The following is a 21,704-nucleotide window of genomic DNA, read 5'->3' on the forward strand; positions in this document are numbered from 1 at the left end:
TGAGTTTTTGCTTTGTTTTTTGGGGTGACCGATCAGGATCACACGGTCGACCAGGGACGCCCCGCAATCAACCGGTAGATCGCAATAGACCTGCTGGACATCCCTGCTCTAGTCTGTTATAGAATTCTCAGATACAGAATTAAGTTTTGATAATTGCACAATGTGAACACACACACATAGGTATATAAACCACATTAAAACAGTACAGGAGAGCAATTCAAAAGCCATCTTGGCTCTCCCTAAAGACTCTAAATCAGTGGTTCCCAACCTTTCTTTGGCTGTGCCCCACCTAAGCATCTCTAAAATCCTGATGTCCCCATCTGTGGCATATAATTCTTATTACTCAAAAAGTGAACTCCTGTTCACGTGGAGGAAGCCTAAAAGGCCATTAACTGTTAATAATTCATTCTTGAATTGTCCCCCTTAAAAATCGAATTGCTCCTCTGTGGGGTGTGTGCCCCATGTTGGTAACCACACTCTCAATATTTCCTCTGCCTTCTTAATCCCCCTTGCCAGAGAACAGGTAGGCAGATAGCAATCAGGGGAAGATTCCTGAATGGTATTCCTCTCTTTTGCAGTGGTACCTCGGGTTACATACGCTTCAAGTTACAGACTCCGCTAACCCAGAAATAGTGCTACAGGTTAAGACCTTTGCTTCAGGATGAGAACAGAAATCTTGCTCCGGCGGCGTGGCAGCAGCAGGAGGCCCCATTAGCTAAAGTGGTGCTTCAGGTTAAGAACAGTTTCAGGTTAAGTACGGACCTCTGGAACGAATTAAGTACCGGTACTTAACCCGAGGTACCACTGTATCTATGAAGCTCCTTTGTATGAATTATTGTTTGCCCAGATGCTCTGCATAATTTCTGACTGTACAGTACAGGGGGTGTCCTTGTCCATACCAAAATGCAAACCCTTAAAAGAGATGTTTCTTCTTGGTTCTGGGTCTCTCATGCCTCCTTCCTAGGAGGGGAGGAAACTCTGTCGCAACAGAAAAATAAAGATCTGCCTTGCTTTCCCTGCATCCTGCCTCCATCCATTCATCTCTGACCGATCATGGACTTAGGGGACTCAGTCCCTTGGGGAGTTGGGCAGCAAAGACAACCACCCCTATTTTTTCTATATCAAGTCCAACCCCCTGCAATGCGGGGATCTCAGCTAAAGCATCCATAGCAGATGGCCATCCAGCCTCTGCTTTAAATCCTCCAAAGGAGAGTCCACAACCTCCCAGGGGAGAGACTGTTACTAAAAAGGGTCCAATTTAACTAACTTCCTTTCATGTTTCTTATGTGCGATGTTTTCCGTTAGTGCCAAGTCTCACATTCTTTGGTCCCCAGTTTCAATAGATGGTTGTTGGCCTGCTGGTTGGTGCTTTTTGTGTTTTTAAACAGATCAACATGCCTGAGTGTGTTTTGGTGTACTTTGGAAAATAGACAACACTGCTCATTTAGATAGCATTTTATTTCAAGTGTTAAAATCATTAAATGTGAATCACACAGAAGACTCTCTGGGTTTTTCTTTTTATGATGAAAATGAGAATGAGCTACACAGAAAGGCTTGCATTGCTTTAGTGGAAATGAGAACTAAAAGGCTTCAATTTGTTTATATAGCAAAGCTTGTTGTATTTGGATCTTTACTAACTGAAATCAAACTCATTCTTGAAAATAAATGTTGACGTGAAAACAAGTTTCCCATCTGCCTAGCTGAGAAAAAGAATATTACTGATTTCTGTCCACATTTTAATGTTTATCTTCCTTGCTTTGAAAGCAGAAATTTCATTGTCAATGCTAGGCAGTTTCAAAGACCTCTGATGATAGTAGTTATTTTAGAGGCACAGGTTTCATATTAGACTTCTACACTTCAAGCTTCAGCTTCCTCACTGTCCTGGAAATCCCCGAGGACATCGGCTGACGGTTCACTTTCATCAAAGACCTGTCAAAAATATAATAAAATTACCATATTGCCCCAAATATAAACCACACTTCCCCCCACAAATACTGACCGTGAAAAGTTAAAGAATTTATAGAATTCTATGAAATCCTCAGATACTGACTTACACATACAATCATGCAATCAACAAAAACTGCTGTGATAGCACACAAGGCAAGAAATGAGCATCTCTCCTAAAACCAACGGTTGAACTACTAGAATGCAATTACTGCTAATAAATTAAACAGTCAACACGAAGAGCGTGACGACTTAGAAGCCGTGACCCACCAGTTGAAGCCTGATGGGCTAAAATCTACCTGTAGTTGTGATCATTAAGGTGCACCCCTGGGGGAAAGTAAGCTAAGAATATTCTATTGCCTAGAATTTCTAAATTTGCCTTATTTGTTATAGCAGTTATCGCTGAGCTACCCAGTGTGTATGTATGCTTAAGGCAGACATTTAAAATCTTAGGATACTTAAATTTGTGCTTCTATAGGTAATAATACTTTATCTCAAAAAGCTAAAACCAGCAGAGGGCTAAACTTTAGCCATACTGACTATTGGCATTCTCACAGCCAATGCCAAAGTGATGCTTATAATGAACTAACTGAAGCAGAGTTAGATTTCTATGTTGTAATTTTTACCTGTTGCTCAGCAACGTTATTGTTTTCTTCTGTTAAAAAGGATACCTGTAACAAAACAACAGCAACCCAGTATATTACTGTTATATCTGTAGAGTTCTGCCAGATGCAAAACTTTGGTGCTGCCCTTTTTAAAGCAACTCCCTTTCTCTTGTCAGGAAAGAGGGTTAAAGGTGATTTAGAGTTCCAAGGACACTATAGTTAATGTGAACTGTTTTCCGTTGTAATCACGGTTGCAAACTATTTTCAAACCATTAGGGAAGGACTGGAGTTCATTAGTATATTACTGGTTTTGCATAGGGGGATGCAGAGGTACGCATACCCCTAAACATTTTGTGAATTCAGTTTGGCTTCATTGAGGAGCAATATTTCAGTATGAGTAGGAAAATGAGAGTACCCCTAAACATTTTTTTAAAAGAAAAAAGCACTGAATATATGCATTTTTAAGCACACTGTATATGCATTTTTATACACCTTACTTGGCTGGGGTCACAAAATTCAGAGAAGTGTGAATTTCAAAAGATTGCTCTGTTTCAGGTCATGTATTGTGTTGGAAAGTATGAATTAAGGAGGCTTGCCTTTAAATGTGAATGTGATTGGATTTCTCCACAAGCTCTAGTGCCAGATTCAATTCTAGGCATCTCCAGGTAGGGCTGGGAGAAAGAGCTATCCAAAATTTTGGAGAGCCACTACTAGTCATTGTAGACAATAGTGTGCTAGGTTGACCAATGATCTGACACTGTACAAAGCAACTTTCTGGGCTCCAAATTCTCTGTGTGTGCATGTGCTTATGTGTTTCTAAGGGAACCATGGTTAGTGTTAAACCTGGTTAGCATTGGTGCACCAGCAGTAATCAGCAAAGGCAAGGAAGGGAATTTTTATTTAGAGGGGAAGGAGAGAAAAAGGAGTGCACATGCACAAGGTTAGTTCCCAATTTGTAAACCATGGTCTGCTCTTGTTTTGTATCTGCTAAAGACCTTGACAACTAATCCTGTAAGTTACTCATGAACAAGTTATTCATAGCATCACACACTCACTGTACAATTCTCTATAAGAAAGCTTACTTGTGGTTCAATCTTCTCTATAGCTTCATCTGAAGAAGGAGCACTCTGAAAAAGCAAAATGGATAATGTCAAAAGCTATGTCTATGACAAGGCTGCCTGAAACATAGTGAAAAGGTCAAACAATACATTGGTTAAGTTGGAAAAACCCAAATACAGTCGTACCTTGGTTGACTAACACCTGGTGAGTCGAATGTTTTGGCTCCCAAACACCGCAAACCCGGAAGTGACTGTTCCGGTTTGCGAACTATTTTTGGAAGCCGAATATTTGATGGGGCTTCCAATTGGCTGCATGAAGCCCCTGCAGCCAATCAGAAGCCGCACTTTGGTTTTTGAACATTTTGGAAATCGAATGGACTTCCGGAACGGATTCCGTTTGACTTCCAAGGTACGGCTGTATACTGAATGTTACATTTGTGCATGGGTGCCAGCCCTGACATCAAAGCGAGAACTCTGAAATAAAAAAAATACATTCTTGTATGTGTGGCATCGTATATTCACTGATAGAAACATAATAAAACCTTTGAACAAAAATGTGTTCATGTCAAGTTGATTGTTTGTAGTAGTTAATTGAAGCAACTTAACCATAGTCCATTCTGTGAAAACTCAGTGTGATAAGTTACTAGATAAGATGTTAGATTCCATCTGACATCAGGAGAAGCATCACCATCAATGGTCAAGGCAGATGGGAACTGTAGTCCAACAGCTGGGGGGCAAAAAACTCCCCATCCCTGATCTAGATGGAAGCATTCCTACTGCCATTTTACTTCAAAAAATGAGAAGAGGTGTTTGGAAAAGTGACCCTGAAGTGTCTGCGGACAGCGCTGGCCCCCGGCCTCTTAAGTGAGATGGGCGCACAACCCTAGAGTCGGACACGACTGGCCCGTACGAGCAGGGGTACCTTTACCTTTACCTTAAATGATAATACTGAAAGCAGTGTCTCGCCTAAAACCAATCTAAGCATAATGCAAGCTTCTTATAATTAAATACGAAAAGGGAAAGTCCCAACTTTATTAAATGTTGCCGTATTACCTCTTTGTCAACCTCTGTCAAGTCCGAAGCAGATGAGTTCAGAAAATCAAGGGAGTGGATTTTAACAGCACAATTGTCTTGTTAAAAATTATTTGTATGGCTTACTCCCAGGTCAATGGGGTCAGGACCGCAGCCTTTGTAGCAAATAACTCCTATCCATAGCAAAGAAAGGTATTGCCATATTTCCTCATATCACTGGTCATGTTATTGCTCCCAATATATAAATGCTTTGTATCATGTTAGAAGTTATACTTCTACCAATGATGGCCCTGAACCTTCTGGATACTTCCTTGCTATATTTCTCCAGGGAGTTCAACAGCAAAGAAACTTTACATACCTGATAATCTTCTGCTGGAGCTTGCAGTTGTTTGACAGCAGGATGGTTTTCAGCATCCTGGGCATAGAAAAAGAACCAAAACCTGTATTTTTTCCCACCACATGAGTGCAGAACTTAATAAAAGCAACAGAGGGTCATGGTTTATTTAACCACAGCTGGAAGAGCACAGGTTCCTGTCCCTGCTCTGTGGGGAACCATTATAACAACCAGTGCTATTTTTCTAGAAAAAGGGGTGCCGGAACTCGCCATGAATGCCTCCCTTGTTATCTTAAAAGGGCAATCGTGGCCACCAGAGATCTCTGAGCCAGTGAATTCAGGCTGAAAAATCCCCCTGCTTACAACTCAGATAGGAACCTTTTTACTTCAAAAAATGTGATAAAAGATATCATTAGAAGAAACAAATGGCAATATTTAATGGGGTATCCAACCTAAAACTGATGAAAGCATAATTAAAGCTGCTAATATATAAGGAAAGGGAAAGTTTCAACTTTATTAAATGCTGCCACTTTACCTCTTGGTCATCCTCTCTGGTGTCCGAAGCAGGTGAATTCTGAAAATCAGGAATGCAGAAAGTCAGTTTCTCCTCGCAAAAGCACAATTTTCTGATTAAAAATGATTTATGGGGAAAGGGCCCCTATTTTGATTGATTGCTTCACTGCTTAGATGACAAATGTGTCCATACATCTAGTTCAGTGTGTAGTGTAGTAACAAACAGCACAATCCTATAAGACTTCCTGTGAAGTGCCAAAATCTTCATTTGTCATCATGCATGAAGTGGTCTGTAAGGCTGATCTATTAGATGTTGTAAATTCTTGATAAGTAAGGGGGAACCTGTGGCCTTCCAGACGTTGTTGGATTCCAGTTCCCATCAGGCCCAACAGCAAGGCCAATGGTCAAGGATGATGGGAATTGTAGTCCAACAGCAGCAGGAGGACCACAGATTCACCATCCTGGCTCTAGATGGAAACATTCCTACAACTTTTACTGCAAAAAATATTTATTTAATAAGGTGCTGGAAGAAATGTAAATGAAAATACAGTGGTACCTCGGGTTACATACACTTCAGGTTACTTACGCTTCAGGTTACTGACTCCGCTAACCCAGAAATATTACCTCGGGTTAAGAACTTTGCTTCAGGATGAGAACAGAAATTGTGCAGCGGCGGCGCAGCAGCAGCAGGAGCCCCCATGAGCTAAAATGGTACCTCAGGTTAAGAACAGTTTCAGGTTAAGAACAGACCACCAGAACGAATTAAGTTCTTAACCCGAGGTACCACTGTACTGAAAGTAGTGTATTGCCTAAAGACAATCAAAGCATAATGGAAGCTGCTTCTAATTAACTACGAAAGGGGAAAGTTCCAAGTTTATTAAATGCTGCCATCATACCTCTTGGTCAACCTCTGTCAAGTCCGAAGCAGGTGAGTTCTGAAAAGGAAGAGTGTGGAAAGTCATATTTCTCCTGACAAGTGCACAATTTTCTGATTAAAAAAGATTTATGTGGAAAGGAACCCCATTTGGACTGATTGCTCTAAGATTTCTGCATTGCTGCTTAGATATGGCCCACATTAGCAAGTCATAAGATCACCGCAAGGAAAAGTCTTGCCATAGCTATTGCTTCAAATATTTGTTTGTTTGTTATCATGTTAGAAGTCATAACTCCACCCTTGATGACCCTGAAGACCTTGTGGTTACTTTCCTTCTGCGTTTCTCCAGATAGTTCACTGGCAAAGAAACTTTACATACCTGAGAAGCTTCTGCAAGGGACTGCAGTGGTTTGAAAACAGGTTGACTTTCAGCATCCTGAGCCGAAGGAAAAAAAAAGGAACAAAAATCCATATTCAAAATGAAAGTTTTCCATTTGTAATGTTCTCTCCACCACACAAATGAGCAACTTCATAAAAGCAACAGAAAGCTGTCCCACTCGTAACGTGTCTTATCTTATACTTGTCCTCATGTAAAGTGTGAACTGTCCCATAAGCTTGGCGTATTAACTATTCTGGACTCTAGATAAGGAATGGGGAACCTGTGGCTCTCCAGATGTTGTTGGATTTCAACTCCTATCAGGCCCAGCATCTGCATCAGTGATGAAGGATGATGGGAACTGTGGTCCAACCATAGCATGAGGGCAACAGGTTCTCATCCCTGCCATAGATGAAAACATTCTGACAACTCATGACCAAACATTTAAAATTCAAAAATGGGATTAAAAAAGACCATCAGAAGAAACGTAAAGGTAAAAGTAAAGGGACCCCTGACCATTAGCTCCAGTCATGACTGATTCTGGGGTTTCGGCGCTCATCTCGCTTTATTGGCTGAGGGAACCGACGTACAGCTTCTGGGTCATGTGGCCAGCATGACTAAGCCGCTTCTGGCGAACCAGAGCAGCGCACGGAAACGCCGTTTACCTTCCCGCCAGAGCGGTACCTATTTAGCTACTTGCACTTTGACGTGCTTTCAAACTGCTAGGTTGGCAGGAGCAGGGACTGAGCAACGGGAGCTCACCCCGTTGCGGGGATTCGAACCGCCGACCTTCTGATCGGCAAGTCCTAGGCTCTGTAGTTTAACCCACAGCGCCACCCGCGTCCCTTAGAAGAAACATAAATGATATTATTGGAAGAGGGTCTTCTCAAATTATATACAAGGAAAAAATTCAGCTGGCCTTTGCTAATGTGGAAACAATCTTGCGGCTATTTCTTAGCTTTATGGTCGCTAACTGCTCAGGAGAGAGGAGTTTTTCAAGACACAAAAGAATTAAAAATGAATTAAGGGCCATGATGTCTCAAGAGAGGTTGTCTGCACTGAGCATTTTGTACATTGAAAGTGACAAACTTAGACAAACAAATTTTGATGAAGTTTTGGACGATTTTGCTATGAGGAAGGCTAGAAAAAAACATTTTTAGTCTTACTGTATTTGATGGTTGTAGTTTACTTCTTAATATGTAATTTGAAACTGACTTTTTAATGAAAACATAAAGTAGATTCTAAAAGTGCCACACTGTCAGGTAACCATGATCACATTACCGTATTTTTCCGTGTATAAGACTATATTTTTTCCTAAATTTTTGAAGTTTAAAAGAAGGGGTTGTCTTATACACGTGTTATACACGGAAAGACATGGTATTTACACTTCCCAGGCAATATAATCCGTAAACTCAAGGTGGTTTTTTATTTTTAAGAATAACATTACAACTTCATTTTCCTAAAAAATAATTCTTATTCCACAAAAGGTTTACAAAGTTCAGCTACTGCAAAGGTTTTTCAGTGTTAATTTTAACATTTATGCATTTTTAAAAACCACCATGGTATTTAACAATAGTATCTTATGTCCTTTAGAGTAGAAACTGTGAATTGCAGAATTTTAAATACCCGTCACATCCTTGGCTTCAATCAATTTTGTTTATAGCACTCTTCCATTTTCTTCTAGTTGTGAGGGTAGGGGATTGGGAGGGGCATCACAAGTAAGAGTAGCCTAGGGCCCCTCTTCGTCTAAATCTGGCCCTGGTTTTCGTGTCAGAAGTCATAATTCTACCAATGACGACCCTGAACCTTGTGGATACTTCCTTGCTATATTTCTCCAGAGAGTTCAACAGCAAAGAAACTTTACATACCTGATTATCTTCTGCTGGAGCTTGCAGTTGTTTGACAGCAGGACGGTTTGCAGCATCCTGAGCGCATAAGAAGAACCAAAAATACAGAGAAAACCTGTAGCATGGAAAGTCTTATTTCTCCTGACAACGGCACAATGGTCTGATTGAAAATGATTTATGTGAAAAGGGCTCCATTTGGACTGAAACCTATCCATTCTGAAGGAAATCAGCCCTGAGTGCTCACTGGAAGGACAGATCGTGAAGCTGAGGTTCCAATACTTTGGCCACCTCATGAGAAGAGAAGACTCCCTGGAAAAGACCCTGATGTTGGGAAAGATGGAGGGCACAAGGAGAAGGGGACGACAGAGGACGAGATGGTTGGACAGTGTTTTCGAAGCTACCAGCATGAGTTTGACCAAACTGTGGGAGGCAGTGGAAGACAGGAGTGCCTGGCGTGCTCTGGTCCGTGGCATCACGAAGAGTCGGACACGACTAAACGACTAAACAACAACAACCTTTAGATTTCTGCATCATTGCTTAGGTGGTGCGAGAGGGCAGGAGTGTCTACACTTCTAGTTCACAATGTAGTATAGTAACAAACAGCACAATTCTAAGACTGCCCACTCAGAAGTAAGCTCTACTGAATGCAGTGTAACTTAATCCCTGGTTAATGGTGTCAGGATTGGAGCCTTTCTAGTTGTCACATATGGGCCACACCAGCAATTAAATCCTACCTATAGCAAGGAAGCCTGCCAACCTAGCAGTTCGAAGCACCTCCGGGTGCAAGTAGATAAATAGGGACCGCTTACTAGCGGGAAGGTAAACGGCGTTCCGTGTGCTGCACTGGCTCGCCAGATGCAGCTTGTCACGCTGGCCACGTGACCCAGAAGTGTCTGCGGACAGCGCTATAGAGCCTATAGAGTGAGATGAGCGCACAACCCTAGAGTTTGGCAAGACTGGCCCATACGGGTAGGGGTACCTTTACCTTTCCTATAGCAAGGAAAAATCTGGCTATATTTCCTCATATTAATGGTCAAGTTATTGCTCCAATTTTATTATATTTTTTGTTATCATGTTAGGAGTCATAATTCCTGACCCTGAACCTTGTGGATACTTTCCTGCTATATTTCTCTGGAGAATTTAAGAGCAAAGATACTTTACATACCTGAAAATCTTCTAATAGAGCTTGCAGTTGTCTGACAGCAGGATGGTTTTCAGCATCCTCAGCCTAAAAAAAAAGAACCAGAAACTGTATTCAGAATGAAACTTTCCCATTCATAATGTTCTCTCCGCCACATAAGAGTGGAACTTAATAAAAGCAACAGAGGGTCATGATTTATCCAACAACATCTGGAGGATGTCAGGTTCCTATTCCTGCTCTAGGGGGGAACATGCTTACAACTCAGATAGGAACTATTTTACTTCAAAAAATGCAAAGAATTTTTTTTACAAGAAACATAAATGGTAATATTGAAAGGGGTATCCCACCTAAAACTGATGAAAGCATAATGAAAGCTGCTACTGTAATAATTAAACAAGAAAAGACAAACGTTTGACTTTATTGAATTCTGCCATCTCACCTCCTGGTCATCTTCTCTCACGTCCAAAGCAAATGACTTCTGAAAATTAAGAATGCGGAAAGTCATATATCTCCTGTTGAAAGCACGATATTCTCAATGGAACATTATTGATGGGCCCCTGTTTGGACTGATTGCTCTTAGTTTTCTGCATCACTGCTTAGGTGGTGAAAGATTCCACACTTCTTGTTCCGTATGCAGTGTAGCAACAAACAGCACAATCCTAACCATGTTCACTCAGAAGTAAGTCCTATTGAATTCAATGGGGCTTACTCTCAAGCAAGTGGGGTCAGGGTTGCAGTGTTATTAGCTGTCACATATGGCCCACATCAACAATAAAATCGTATCCATAGCAAGGAAAAGTCTAGCCATAATTCCTTAGATTGTTGGTCAAGTGATTGTTGCAAATAATATTTGTTTTGTTATCAAGTTAGAATTCATAATTCCGCCAATAATGACACTTTTCTGCTACATTTCTTTGGGCAATTTAATGACCATGACGCTTTACATACCAGACCAACTTTTTCCAGATCCTTGAAAGCAGGTTGATTTTCAGCATCCTGAGCCACAGAAAGAGAACCAAAATCAATATTCAAAAATCAAACTTTTCAGCTGCTAAAGCTCGCTCCACCACACAAGACTGTAACTTCATTACAGAAACAAAGGGCTCTCCCAGTCATAATTTATCTTTTCTGCAGAAGGTTGTATTTCCCACTGTAGTTCACCAGGGAGAAAGTGTTCTATGCCAGTTTACAGCGCATGTTTTGAGGTTCTGCATTATACTGCTGAATGTAGGGATAAATCTCAGCAGTTCATTGAACAAATTACTTTGGTCAGAAAATAGAGATAGAGTCGGAAGACTAAAATTTGGCTAATTAAAACATAGTTAAATATGCTTTTGATAGAACTGATAAGGAGTTAAGTTGTTTCAAACATTTAGTTTGGGGCGGGATGTTATTTTCCATGAATTCCATGGTATTAAATATCAAGAGCCCTTCTGAGTCAGATCAAGAGTCCTAGGGCGGATCTACACTCGTTGTTTATAATGTTAAAAGTGTGTTATTAAAATGTGACACCAGAGGGCACTGCAGAGCAGTGAGCCACCTGCGATGGAAAACTGCCATTAAGCAGCATAAAATGTTACATTTAATAACGTTTAGAAGATTGGTGTAGATCCAGCCTTAAATTGGCCAGTTAGATGCTTCCAGGAGGCCACCATGCGGGGCTCAAAGGCAAGAGCTCACCTTCATTGTTTACACATTAGCAACTGGCACAATATAGAGCTGCCATTTAGCTGTCATGGCTGACACACCATTGATTTATCCTCATTTAGCAATTTCTAAGCCAGTGGTAGGGAACCTGTGGCCTTAATAATAATAATAATAATAATAATAATAATAATAATAATTTATTTATACCCTGCCCATCTGGCTGGGTTTCCCCAGCCACTCTGGGCGGCTTCCGACGAAATATTAAAAAGACATTAAAACATCAGTCATTAAAAACTTCCCTAAACAGGGCTGCCTTCAGATGTCTTCTAAAAGTCAGACAGTTGTTTATTTCCTTGACATCTGATGGGAGGGCGTTCCACAGGCCGGGCGCCACTACTGAGAAGGCCCTCTCCCTGTTTCCCTGTAACTTCGCTTCTCACAGTGAGGGAACTGCCAGAAGGCCCTCGGCGCTGGCCTACCAGATATTGTTGCACTGCAACTCCCATCATGCCTGGCTGCTGGCCATTTTGGCTGTGCTGTGTAGGAACTCAGCACCCAAGAGCACGTGGCTGGACACAGGTTTTCCACCCCTGTTCTAAGCCAGCGACCCACCTGATATAGCTCATTTCATATGCTTGTTCTGTGCAGTGCACAGAACTTTGTTTTGACCATCCTGAGTCTACAACCTGCATTTCCAGTACTTGTGTGAATGAGAGGGAAAGGGGGAAATGTCTGTTTCAGTGGAGGGGAGGTTTCACACACCGGTGTTTTCAGCGCCCGAGTGCTCTTGGAAGTAGGCTTATCTTTAGAATCCTTCAAACACAGAAAAAAAATTAAAATATCAGCAATACTTTAAAATGAAACTGCCATGCCCTAATATTTCATTCACAACCAGGGATGGATTTAGGTTTGATGAAGCCCTAAGCTACTGAACGCATTGGGGCCCTTTATATGTCCTGCTGTCCTTTGTCAACAAGAAATTGTCACTGTTTTTTTGTGTTGAATATATGCTATATGGTAATTTATGGACCTAATAGGTATCTAAAGCCATTTGCACATAACAAAATATGTATTTTATCAAAGTAATTGTTGAACTGAAATACAATTAAGAAGTATATTAATAGTGAAATTTTTGGGGGGACCCCCCAAAAGAATGGGACCCTAAGCTATAGCTTATTTAGCTTATACGTAAATCCGGCTCTGTTCACAACACACTGCTGTGTTTTAGTAAAAAGCTTTTTGGTGTAAACATAAACGATTTGGTGGCTGGAACGCCTGTTTTATTGATAATAGGCCTGTTCAGTTTGCTAATTTCAAAGGCTGGGGTGGCCCATACCAAACACCAATTCATAGTTGGCAAACCATATGCCTTTCTCTCCCATTAGCTCCTGAGATCCTGAATGCAAATGGAAACTGGGCAAAATATAGGTTGCAGTAGCTATCATTAGCCTGCTTTGGACTAATTATGAAGTGCCGGGAGCTTGGAGCTTGAGAGAGTACAGGGAGATGTAGAGGAAAGAAGCACATCGACTCAAGACTCATGTATGAAGTACCAAGCAATCGTATGGCATTATATCTGATCCACGTCTTTAAAACCCAAAGCTGAACAATTAAATGGGCTCTATCAGAACATTAACAATGAAAGGAGGATCTGTAACTGAGCCAGTGAAACCATTCTGAAATATTGCAGTTATAAACCGCTTAGAGGAGGAATGTCTCAGTTGTCGTGAAATAGAATCCTTTTCGTTTTCTTGCCTTATCTTCCTTGGTTTCCCCGCTCCCAACATTAGAAGGATGGTCCTGAAAACAAATATCAAAAACTAGTACAGTATGTGAAAAACAATATGATGTTTTCTTTCCCATATTAGTTCAGTGTCTTATAGGTTTGGGGGAGACACTCTGAATGATAGCTGTGGGTCTCTTCCCAACCTGTGACCCTGTAATTGTGAGTTTAGCATCTATTGGAAGAAACCTGTTAAAGCAGTTCCTTTGTGAAATAGTAACTCTCTTGGTTCCTTACCTTTTCTTCCTTGGGTTTGTCGCCTTCAGCTTTAGAAGAATGCTCCTGAAAATAAAAATCAGACACTAGTGTGTGTGGGGAAAATGCATCTCGCAATATGACGTCATCTTTCAGATAACTGATGTGTTTGGGGAACGGGAGGGATCAGTCTGCCTTATACCATTGCGTCCCTTCCAAACCCGTGATCCTGTGTGTGTAAGGTTTGAATTACTGGTACCAAGAAACAGGAAATGCCTGAGGCTGCTTTTAACAGTCTCAGCATGTAGACTCTACAAGGGCTAAGGAGCAGGAGACAAATCAGTGGCCATTTTCACACTTCAACCGTCTGGATGCCACAGCATTTTAGAATAGAGAACAATAGACTGGTGGGGAGGAAAACCTATGTATGAGAGTTTTGGCTGATGCCGGAAGCTGGAGAGACAGAAACATGGCTGATCTGTGCTGGACCTAAAATGGTGGCTTGGGACTTCCCTGCAAACCAACTGGAGAAGGAAGATCTGTTGGGGTGTTCATGCTGTGAGCCCTTCCATCTTACGCTCAGGTTGTATATATGTATATATGAAACCATATGCCCTAAGGACACCACAGTCTCCATTGACCTTTACTCCAGGGGATCAGAACCTTGGGTATGTGCAGGGTCCCATGGAATCTCTTGCTGCTTGGAGACTGGGTTGTGTGCCACGGGGTCCTTTTAGGTTCCTTACCTTTTCTTCTTCAGCTTTGTCACTTACAGCTGAAGTCAAATGGTCCTGAAAACAAATACCAAATATTAACGTGTAAAAAATACAGTCGTATCTTGGTTCTCAAATGCCTTGGTTCTCAAACAACTTGGAACCCAAACTCTGCAAACCTGGAAGTAAGTGTTCTGGTTTGCAAACTTTTTCGGAAGTCGAACATGCTCCTTTTTGAGTGCCACACTTCCGTTTTGAGTGTTACACTGAGGTCTGTCTGTTTTTGCTATTTATTTTGCGTTTTTGTGGCTCTTTTTCTTTTGGTGTGTGACTGTGTGGAACCCAGTTCAGCTACTGATTGATTGTGTGACTGTAGTACATTGTTTATTGCTTTCATTTTATGGATCAATGGTCTTGTTAGATAGGAAAATTCATGTTAAATTGCTGTTTTGGGGTTGTTGTTTTTTAAAAGTCTGGAACGGATTAATTCATTTTGCATTACTTGCTATGGGAAAGCGTGCCTTGCTTTTGGAACGCTTTGGTTTTGGAACGGACTTCCGGAACGGATTAAGTTTGAGAACCAAGGTACCACTGTAAATAAATCACATCTCACAATAGGATGTTGTCTTTCCCAGATCTATTCAGCAGAAAGGAAGCTTTGCATACCTTTTCAGTTTTCCCCTTTTCTTTCTCTGCTTTAGCTTCTTTCTCCTGGTGATCATCATGCTTAAAGCAAAGAAAAAATAACAATATCAGTATGTCATTTGGCATTTACTTCATGCCTCATGACTGGCAGATAGGAACTTCTCTGAAGTGAGAAGTGTTCATATGATCCATGATCATAACTGAATCCTGTTTATTTTATGGCGCAGTTTACATACACGCACCGGTTCAGTTTTCCATCAGTGGACTGGATGTGTTTTGCACCAGCGCCTTAGTGCCTGAAGTTCTCGATTTTCATGATGACCTCCAAAATCTTTTTTCAAAACAACAACAACCCACCATTTTTTTTAACTTTGGTGCTATCGCTTGTAGCTAGACAAGGATGATCCTGAAAACAAAAATCATATCTCACAATGTGATGTTGTCCTCCCTATACTGGGGTGTGTGTGTGTGTGTGTATTTATTTTGATTATATATTTTGTGGTTTTATATTTTGAACCACCCTGAGACTTCCGGGTATAGGGCAGTATATAAATTCAACAACAACAACAACAATAGCAGCTCAGTGGGGACCAAGATTTACATACTTTTTCACTTTTTTCTTTTTCTGCTTCCGCTCCTTTGTCCTGCTCAACTGACTTACCTCAGCATCCTTAAATCACAGAAAAACTACCAACATGAGTATTCCATTTGACACTTGCTGCAGACATCATGCTTTTCAGATAGGAGTTATCGCTGAAGTTGGAAGCCTCAATATTACCAATAATCATAGCTGACTTCTCCGGGTTTATTGGTGAAGTGGATGCATCATGGACTAACCTACTTAGTGCATAAAGTTCTGTGTGGGAAGATTGACTTCCCAAACCCTCCCAAGACAGAATTCTTATGAGACAGACTCAACACCAGTGTTCAAAGATGGGACTCGGTTAACAGAAGGAGGTCTGGAGGCATAGCAAGTAATTAATTAATTGCATTACATAATTCCTTTTTGAGTGATTTAATGTCATCATGTGAAAGACAGGCTCCACTGAATATTGTGTTTTATATCACTCCATTCTATCAGGAACTTATCATTGAATTGCAGACCTGCTCTCCATATCAACAAAGCAGGAATTTTTGCACACTGGGTGTGGCAATAACAGCACTAAGAAATAAGGGAGGTATTTCTTTAAGTCACTACACAGAGGGCTGTTTTACACAGGCTTGAATATATAGACTCTGCATAGGTTGTGGAGCACAAACAAATTTTTATGTAAGCTGTTACGTGTTATTTGTATGCACAACCCAAATCCTGAAGGGCCCTAAGGAAATCAGACTATCCTCCACCAGGGCCAGGGCCTTTTCAGTGATGGCTCTGACCTGGTGGAATGCTCTGTCCCATGAGACTAGGGCCCTTCAGGATTTAACCTCTTTCCGTCGGGCCTGTAAGACAGAGCTATTCTGCCTGGCCTTAAATTTGAATTCAGCCTGATCTTTTATTTCCCTCCCCCTCACCTTTTATGAAGATCACCCGCTCTGAGACTCCACAGCTAATTCTTTCCCGGCCTCCTTGCTGGCCCAAGTAGGACCAATTCAGCCAGCTGGCCCTGGTGATTATCTAATGCTTATTAGGTGGATTTCCCCTAAATTGATTTCTGAACTTTGAATTTTATTGTTATTCATGTTTTTATACTGTATCTTATGCTGCTTATATAATTAAGTGATTTAAATTTGTTGTTAGCTGCTTATATAATTAAGTGATTTAAATTTGTTGTTGTTGTTGTTGTTGTTGTTATTTGTAACATTTTTCACTTGTACTAGGCACATCTCAGCCCCAGTGCCACACAGGCACCCCCTGTCATGGGGAACTGGTACTGGGAGTTCCTTAAGGCATGATTCAATAATAAATCAATGGATGGCTGATCTTGAGGGCATGTGTTTTTTAAGAGCAATTTGCCGGAGAAGTAGGATAGAACTGAATGACACTTCCTGTCGTGTTAAAGATAAGATGCTCCTATATTTGCAGCAGAAACTAAAGCTGTTAACGCATTAGTTACAAATCAGGAATTCCCTGCTTTGGTTCCTGCTTCTGCCCTAGACTCCCCAAGACAGTGACCTTAGGCAAACTGCTGTCTCTGAACTTCAGGCCCTCCCCACACCTGCGCAACAGGGGATCCAAAGACTGGGATGTATAACTGGGCCAGTTAAAGCCTTTTGGAAAAAATTACAGTTACAAACTGGTTAGTGCAAAGTCCTTTTTACCTCTTGTTTATCAATCTTTTCACTTTCATCTGAAGAAACATTGTCCTGCAAACAAATATCAAATGTTAGTGTATGGAAAACCATTTCCCTCCCTTTCTATATGATGTTGTCTTTCCCTTCTCAGTTCAGCAGGGAGGAAATTTTACATACCACTTCCGTCGCTTGAGTGTCTACGTCCTGGTTATCGTTATGAATCTTGGCCAGCTTAAAACACAGAGAAAGGGACCAATGCGAGTTTTGCACTTGTGAACTTCTTTTTAACTTTTTTCTTCCCAACTGTTGTGAAATAGTAACTCTTTTTGGTTTCTTACCTTTTCTTTCTTGGCTTTGTTGCTTTCAGATTCAGAAGAATGCTCCTGAAAATAAATACCAAACACAAGTAGTGTGTGTGTGTGTGGGGGGGGGGAATTGTGTCTCAAATTATGATGTCATCTTTCCCATAACTGTTCAGTGTGTTTGGAGACCAGGGTATGTGCAACAGGATTTCCTACCTTTTCTTCCTTGGTTTTATCGCTATCTGCTGGAGATGAATGGTCCTGAAAACAAATATCAAATATAAATGTGATATATAGACAGACAGACAGACAGACAGACACACACACACACACACACACACACACACACACACACTGACATTGTCTTTCCCATAACTACTCAATGTGTTTGGGGATGGGGAGGGGGTCAGTCTGGATTCTACCTGTGGGTGCCCTCCAAACCTGTGATCCTGTGTTTGTGAGGTTTAGAATCTAGTAGAATAAACCTACTAGAATTTTGAATTATGGTGCTGGAGGACACTCTTGAGAATCCCATGGACTGCAAGAAGATCAAACCTATCCATTCTGAAGGAAATCAGCCCTGAGTGCTCACTGGAAGGACAGATCCTGAAGCTGAGACTCCAATACTTTGGCCACCTCATGAGAAGAGAAGACTCCCTGGAAAAGACCCTGATGTTGGGAAAGACGGAGGGCACAAGGAGAAGGGGATGACAGAGGACGAGATGGTTGGACAGTGTTCTCGAAGCTACCAGCATGAGTTTGACCAAACTGGGGGAGGCAGTGGAAGACAGGAGTGCCTGGCCCATGGGGTCACGAAGAGTTGGACACGACTAAACGACTAAACAACAACACTGAATAAACCTGTTAAAGCAGTACTGGCTTTGGCTGGCCAGTTAAGTGCCCTCATCAGCATCCAAAAGAGTGAGCTCTGTTGCCATGGACGTTTTCACACTTCAACTGCCTGGAAGCCACACCATTTTAGGATAGAGAACAATAGACTGGTGGGGGGAGTCCTATGTGTGAGAGTTTTGGTTGATGCTGGAAGCTGGAGAGACAGAGACATGTCTGCTCTGTGCTGGAACTAAAATGGTGACTTTTCTGTAAACATAATAGGGAAAGAAGAGCTGTTGGTGTCAGTCTGTATTATACCTGTGGATCCCTTCCAAAACTGTGATCCTGTGCTTGTGAGGTTTAGAATCTAGTAGAGCAAAACCTGTTAAAGCAGTTCCTTTGTTAAGGAGACCAGAATGTGTGCAACAGGGTCCTTTTAGGTTTTTACCTTTCCTTCCTTAGTTTTATCGCTTCCTTCTAGAAACCAATGTTCCTGAAATCAAATACCAAATATTAATGTGCAAATAAAAATAAATCTCACAACATGACGTTGTCTTTCCCATATTTGTTCAGCACAAAGGAAGCTTTACATACCTGTTCAGTTTTTTCTTTGGCTGCCTCAGCTTCTTTGCCGTGGTGATCAGAATTAACCTCAGCGCTCTTAAAACACAGAAAAGGTACTAATATGAGTATTCCATTTGACACTTACAATATGCCTGAGGTGAGTAATCTTCATGTTATCAGTGAGCATAACTAAAACCTGTGGATTGTTTAGTGATGTTTACATACACACAAGTTCAGTTTTCCATCAGTGGATGGGACATGTTTCTCACCAGCCTCTTAAGTGCCTAAAGTTCTGGGTTTTCAATGAGAAGACTGACCTCCAAAATACTTCTAAAATATAATCCTTATGTGATAAAATCAATACCAGTAATAATAAAAAAATGAAACCTTGTCAGCATGGAACGTGAGCGGGTATGGGATATTCTTAATTTACATAGTTCCTTTTGAATAGATTAATATCCTCACAGCAATGGCAGTTTCCACTGAGGTAGTGCTGGCTGCATTACTTTGTTCTACCAGTAACTTTTTCTTGGATTGTGGAACTGCTCACAAAATCAACAGAACAGGAACTGCCACTCACACAATGTGGAAATTGTGTCTACCAAGAAGTAAGAAACACCTTTCCTTAAGCTGCAACATGGCTGCTTTACACAGTCTCCACACACAGAACAAAGGGGCAAAGCTAAATTTTACACAGGGTGCAGTGTGTTATTTGCCTATGTGTGACACACAACAGGGATGGATCTAAAGGGCTGGTACTAGCGTGTGTTGAGTATTCTGCACATGTGGTGGGCATGTGTGAGCCTGAGTGCCACTCCTGTGTCCCTCACTGTATGGGCTCTACGTGCCACTGAGTTCTTATGGACTGATTCTGTAGATCAGTGGATTATCAAAGATGGAGGCTGTAATGAAAGGTTTGCCAAGAAGTAGCATAGGGATGTGAGTCTTTCTGGTGTGCCAAAGGCTCCTTTAGAAGCAGTAAAAACTACAGTGTGCTGGTGCAGCATAGTGTCTAAGAGATCGAGCTATGAATCAGGAAGTCCCTGATTCGAACAACATCTCCATCAACACCTCCCTATGCTGCCTTAGGCTATTGTCTGTGGGCATCAGTTCCCACCACATCTAATAACACTGATTTTCTTCATAGGGTTGTTATATGAATTACAACTACGAAGTGTATGTGAAGCACTTTGAACTCCCAAAAATGCTATTCAGATGTTAATGCTTTGCCTTAGTGTTGCTGAGCTGGATCTACTGGATTAGGGTGATCATACACCTGGCCTGTGCTTCATTTTCCACAGGAGGCAAATGAGGGGATGCATCACGTACCTTCTTTATTTCCTGGTCCCTCTCGACACGGCCATCTTTTTCATGGTGAATCTTGGAAGGAGAGAAAGTAGAAAAAAGAGATGATGGGGCTGGATCTCCTGCTGTCAAGCCATTAAGACAGATTTACAATTCTTGGCTTTTTGCTTTTTTGCAAATGTACTTACTGGCAAAGCCAAGGCAATGCTGAAAAGGCACCAGCAGATCACAGCAGTCTTCATTGTGAAAGATCCCCTGAAAAAGATGTTCTAATGGTCAGTTGATAGGTTACATGTATAAAAGAAGAAAAGCTGAAGAGCTGATTGCAAACTTGCTAGAACTTTTCTAAGTGGCAACACGATCACGCGCTTTTACTTTGTGGTCTACATTCCCACTGCATACTGCTCATCAGTGCCAAACCATCATCAACACAAGGGAACAGTGGATAGACTGAAGCAAAGAGGAACAAGGTGGCTTCTTGAGAGTGGTACCTTGAAAGCAGGTGAGTGTGACAGCATTGCCCACTATGGCATTTACATTTGTTCCTTTATTGCCCCTGGTAAATCAGTTTTGCTGCAGGTGATGTGTGGGTAAGTAGCACTTCAACAACCTACAAAACTCGATTAATCTGAAATAATAGCAGGACAAAAGAAATGCTTGTTTTTGTGTAGACTAAGGATGTCAGAGAAATTCAATTCAATTTGCCTTTAAAGGAAAACTTACGTCATTTGCATTTCCCAAAACAATACATGAAATGAAACTCATCTATTCTGAGAAAAACCACATTTTTTTCCTGAATTTTGTAATGCAGTTCTTCAAACGAGTAATGTGTACAAAAATGCATATACTCTGGTAAAGTGTGCATATAGAAACACAGATATTGGTGGAAATGGCCTCCAAAAACGCATTGCGTTAGAGAAAATTGCTGTGCAAAAATGTATGGGAAATGACATATAAATATGTATATAGTGGTACCTCGGGTTACAAACACCTCAGGTTACAAACACTTCGGGTTACAGACACCACTAACCCGCAAGTAGTACCTCAGGTTAAGAACTTTACCTCAGGATGAGAACAGAAATTGCACGGCGGCAGCAGCGGGAGGCCCTATTAGCTAAAGTGGTACCTCAGGTTAAGAAAGGTTTCAGGTTAAGAACGGACCTCCGGAACGAAATGAGTTTGTAACCAGAGGTACCACTGTATTAGAAGGAATTCACTCTAAAATGCTGAAGAATTCTCATGAGGACTTTTGAAAATATATATCTATAAATGGATGTGGAAAATGAGAAATTTAGAGAAACCAAAACTGACAGATTCGTCTAAGAGCAGTCATTCCAAAATTTACTTACATCTGAGAGTGGAGCTTGGAGCAATCTTGGCTTACTCAGTCTCTTCCTTTCTTCTTCTTCTGCTGGATGGCTACAGACCCCTGGCATTTAAACCCTTCCCAAGAAACCAACCCACCAGTTGTCACCCATGAAGTCGAAAGGGGGGGAGACCATTAGCTTTCTTATCACCACATCTCTCCCCCTCCCCATTCAATGACTTTCAGAACAGACAAAAGCTACTGGTTGAAGTGTTCCTTACCACGATCAAGCATTTGTGTTCAGTGCTTGTTTTTTCGTCTTGGGTGGGAGGATTTAAGGGGCACAGAGTATTTCATTCAGCCCATGTAGGAGATTGTGAGGGGCATGTTGTCTTTTGCAAACTGTGTGGAAGAGGAAAAACAGTTCTCTCTTCAGAGATCAACTGATAATTGCTCT

At 41.3% G+C, this 21,704-nt stretch overlaps 1 protein-coding gene across 1 annotated transcript; it reads right to left on the reverse strand.

Annotated features, from left to right (window-relative positions):
* Positions 1 to 1,551: 1,551 nt before the first annotated feature.
* On the reverse strand, positions 1,552 to 21,596 carry LOC128421382 (osteopontin-like). Its single transcript, XM_053404111.1, has 18 exons — positions 21,291 to 21,596; positions 20,130 to 20,210; positions 19,966 to 20,016; positions 18,667 to 18,732; positions 18,521 to 18,565; positions 17,458 to 17,502; positions 13,392 to 13,436; positions 12,134 to 12,184; positions 10,673 to 10,720; positions 10,164 to 10,202; positions 9,749 to 9,811; positions 8,605 to 8,661; positions 6,383 to 6,421; positions 5,509 to 5,547; positions 4,998 to 5,054; positions 3,632 to 3,676; positions 2,571 to 2,615; positions 1,552 to 1,929 (listed from the first exon to the last, which is right to left on the reverse strand). Exons 1-18 carry the CDS (start codon positions 21,375 to 21,377, stop codon positions 1,858 to 1,860), a joined length of 975 nt encoding a protein of 324 aa, XP_053260086.1. The 5' UTR covers positions 21,378 to 21,596; the 3' UTR covers positions 1,552 to 1,857.
* Between the last annotated feature and the right edge of the window lie 108 nt (positions 21,597 to 21,704).

This window comes from Podarcis raffonei, chromosome 9 (genome assembly GCF_027172205.1).
Source record: "Podarcis raffonei isolate rPodRaf1 chromosome 9, rPodRaf1.pri, whole genome shotgun sequence".
Taxonomy (NCBI): Eukaryota; Metazoa; Chordata; class Lepidosauria; order Squamata; family Lacertidae; genus Podarcis; species Podarcis raffonei.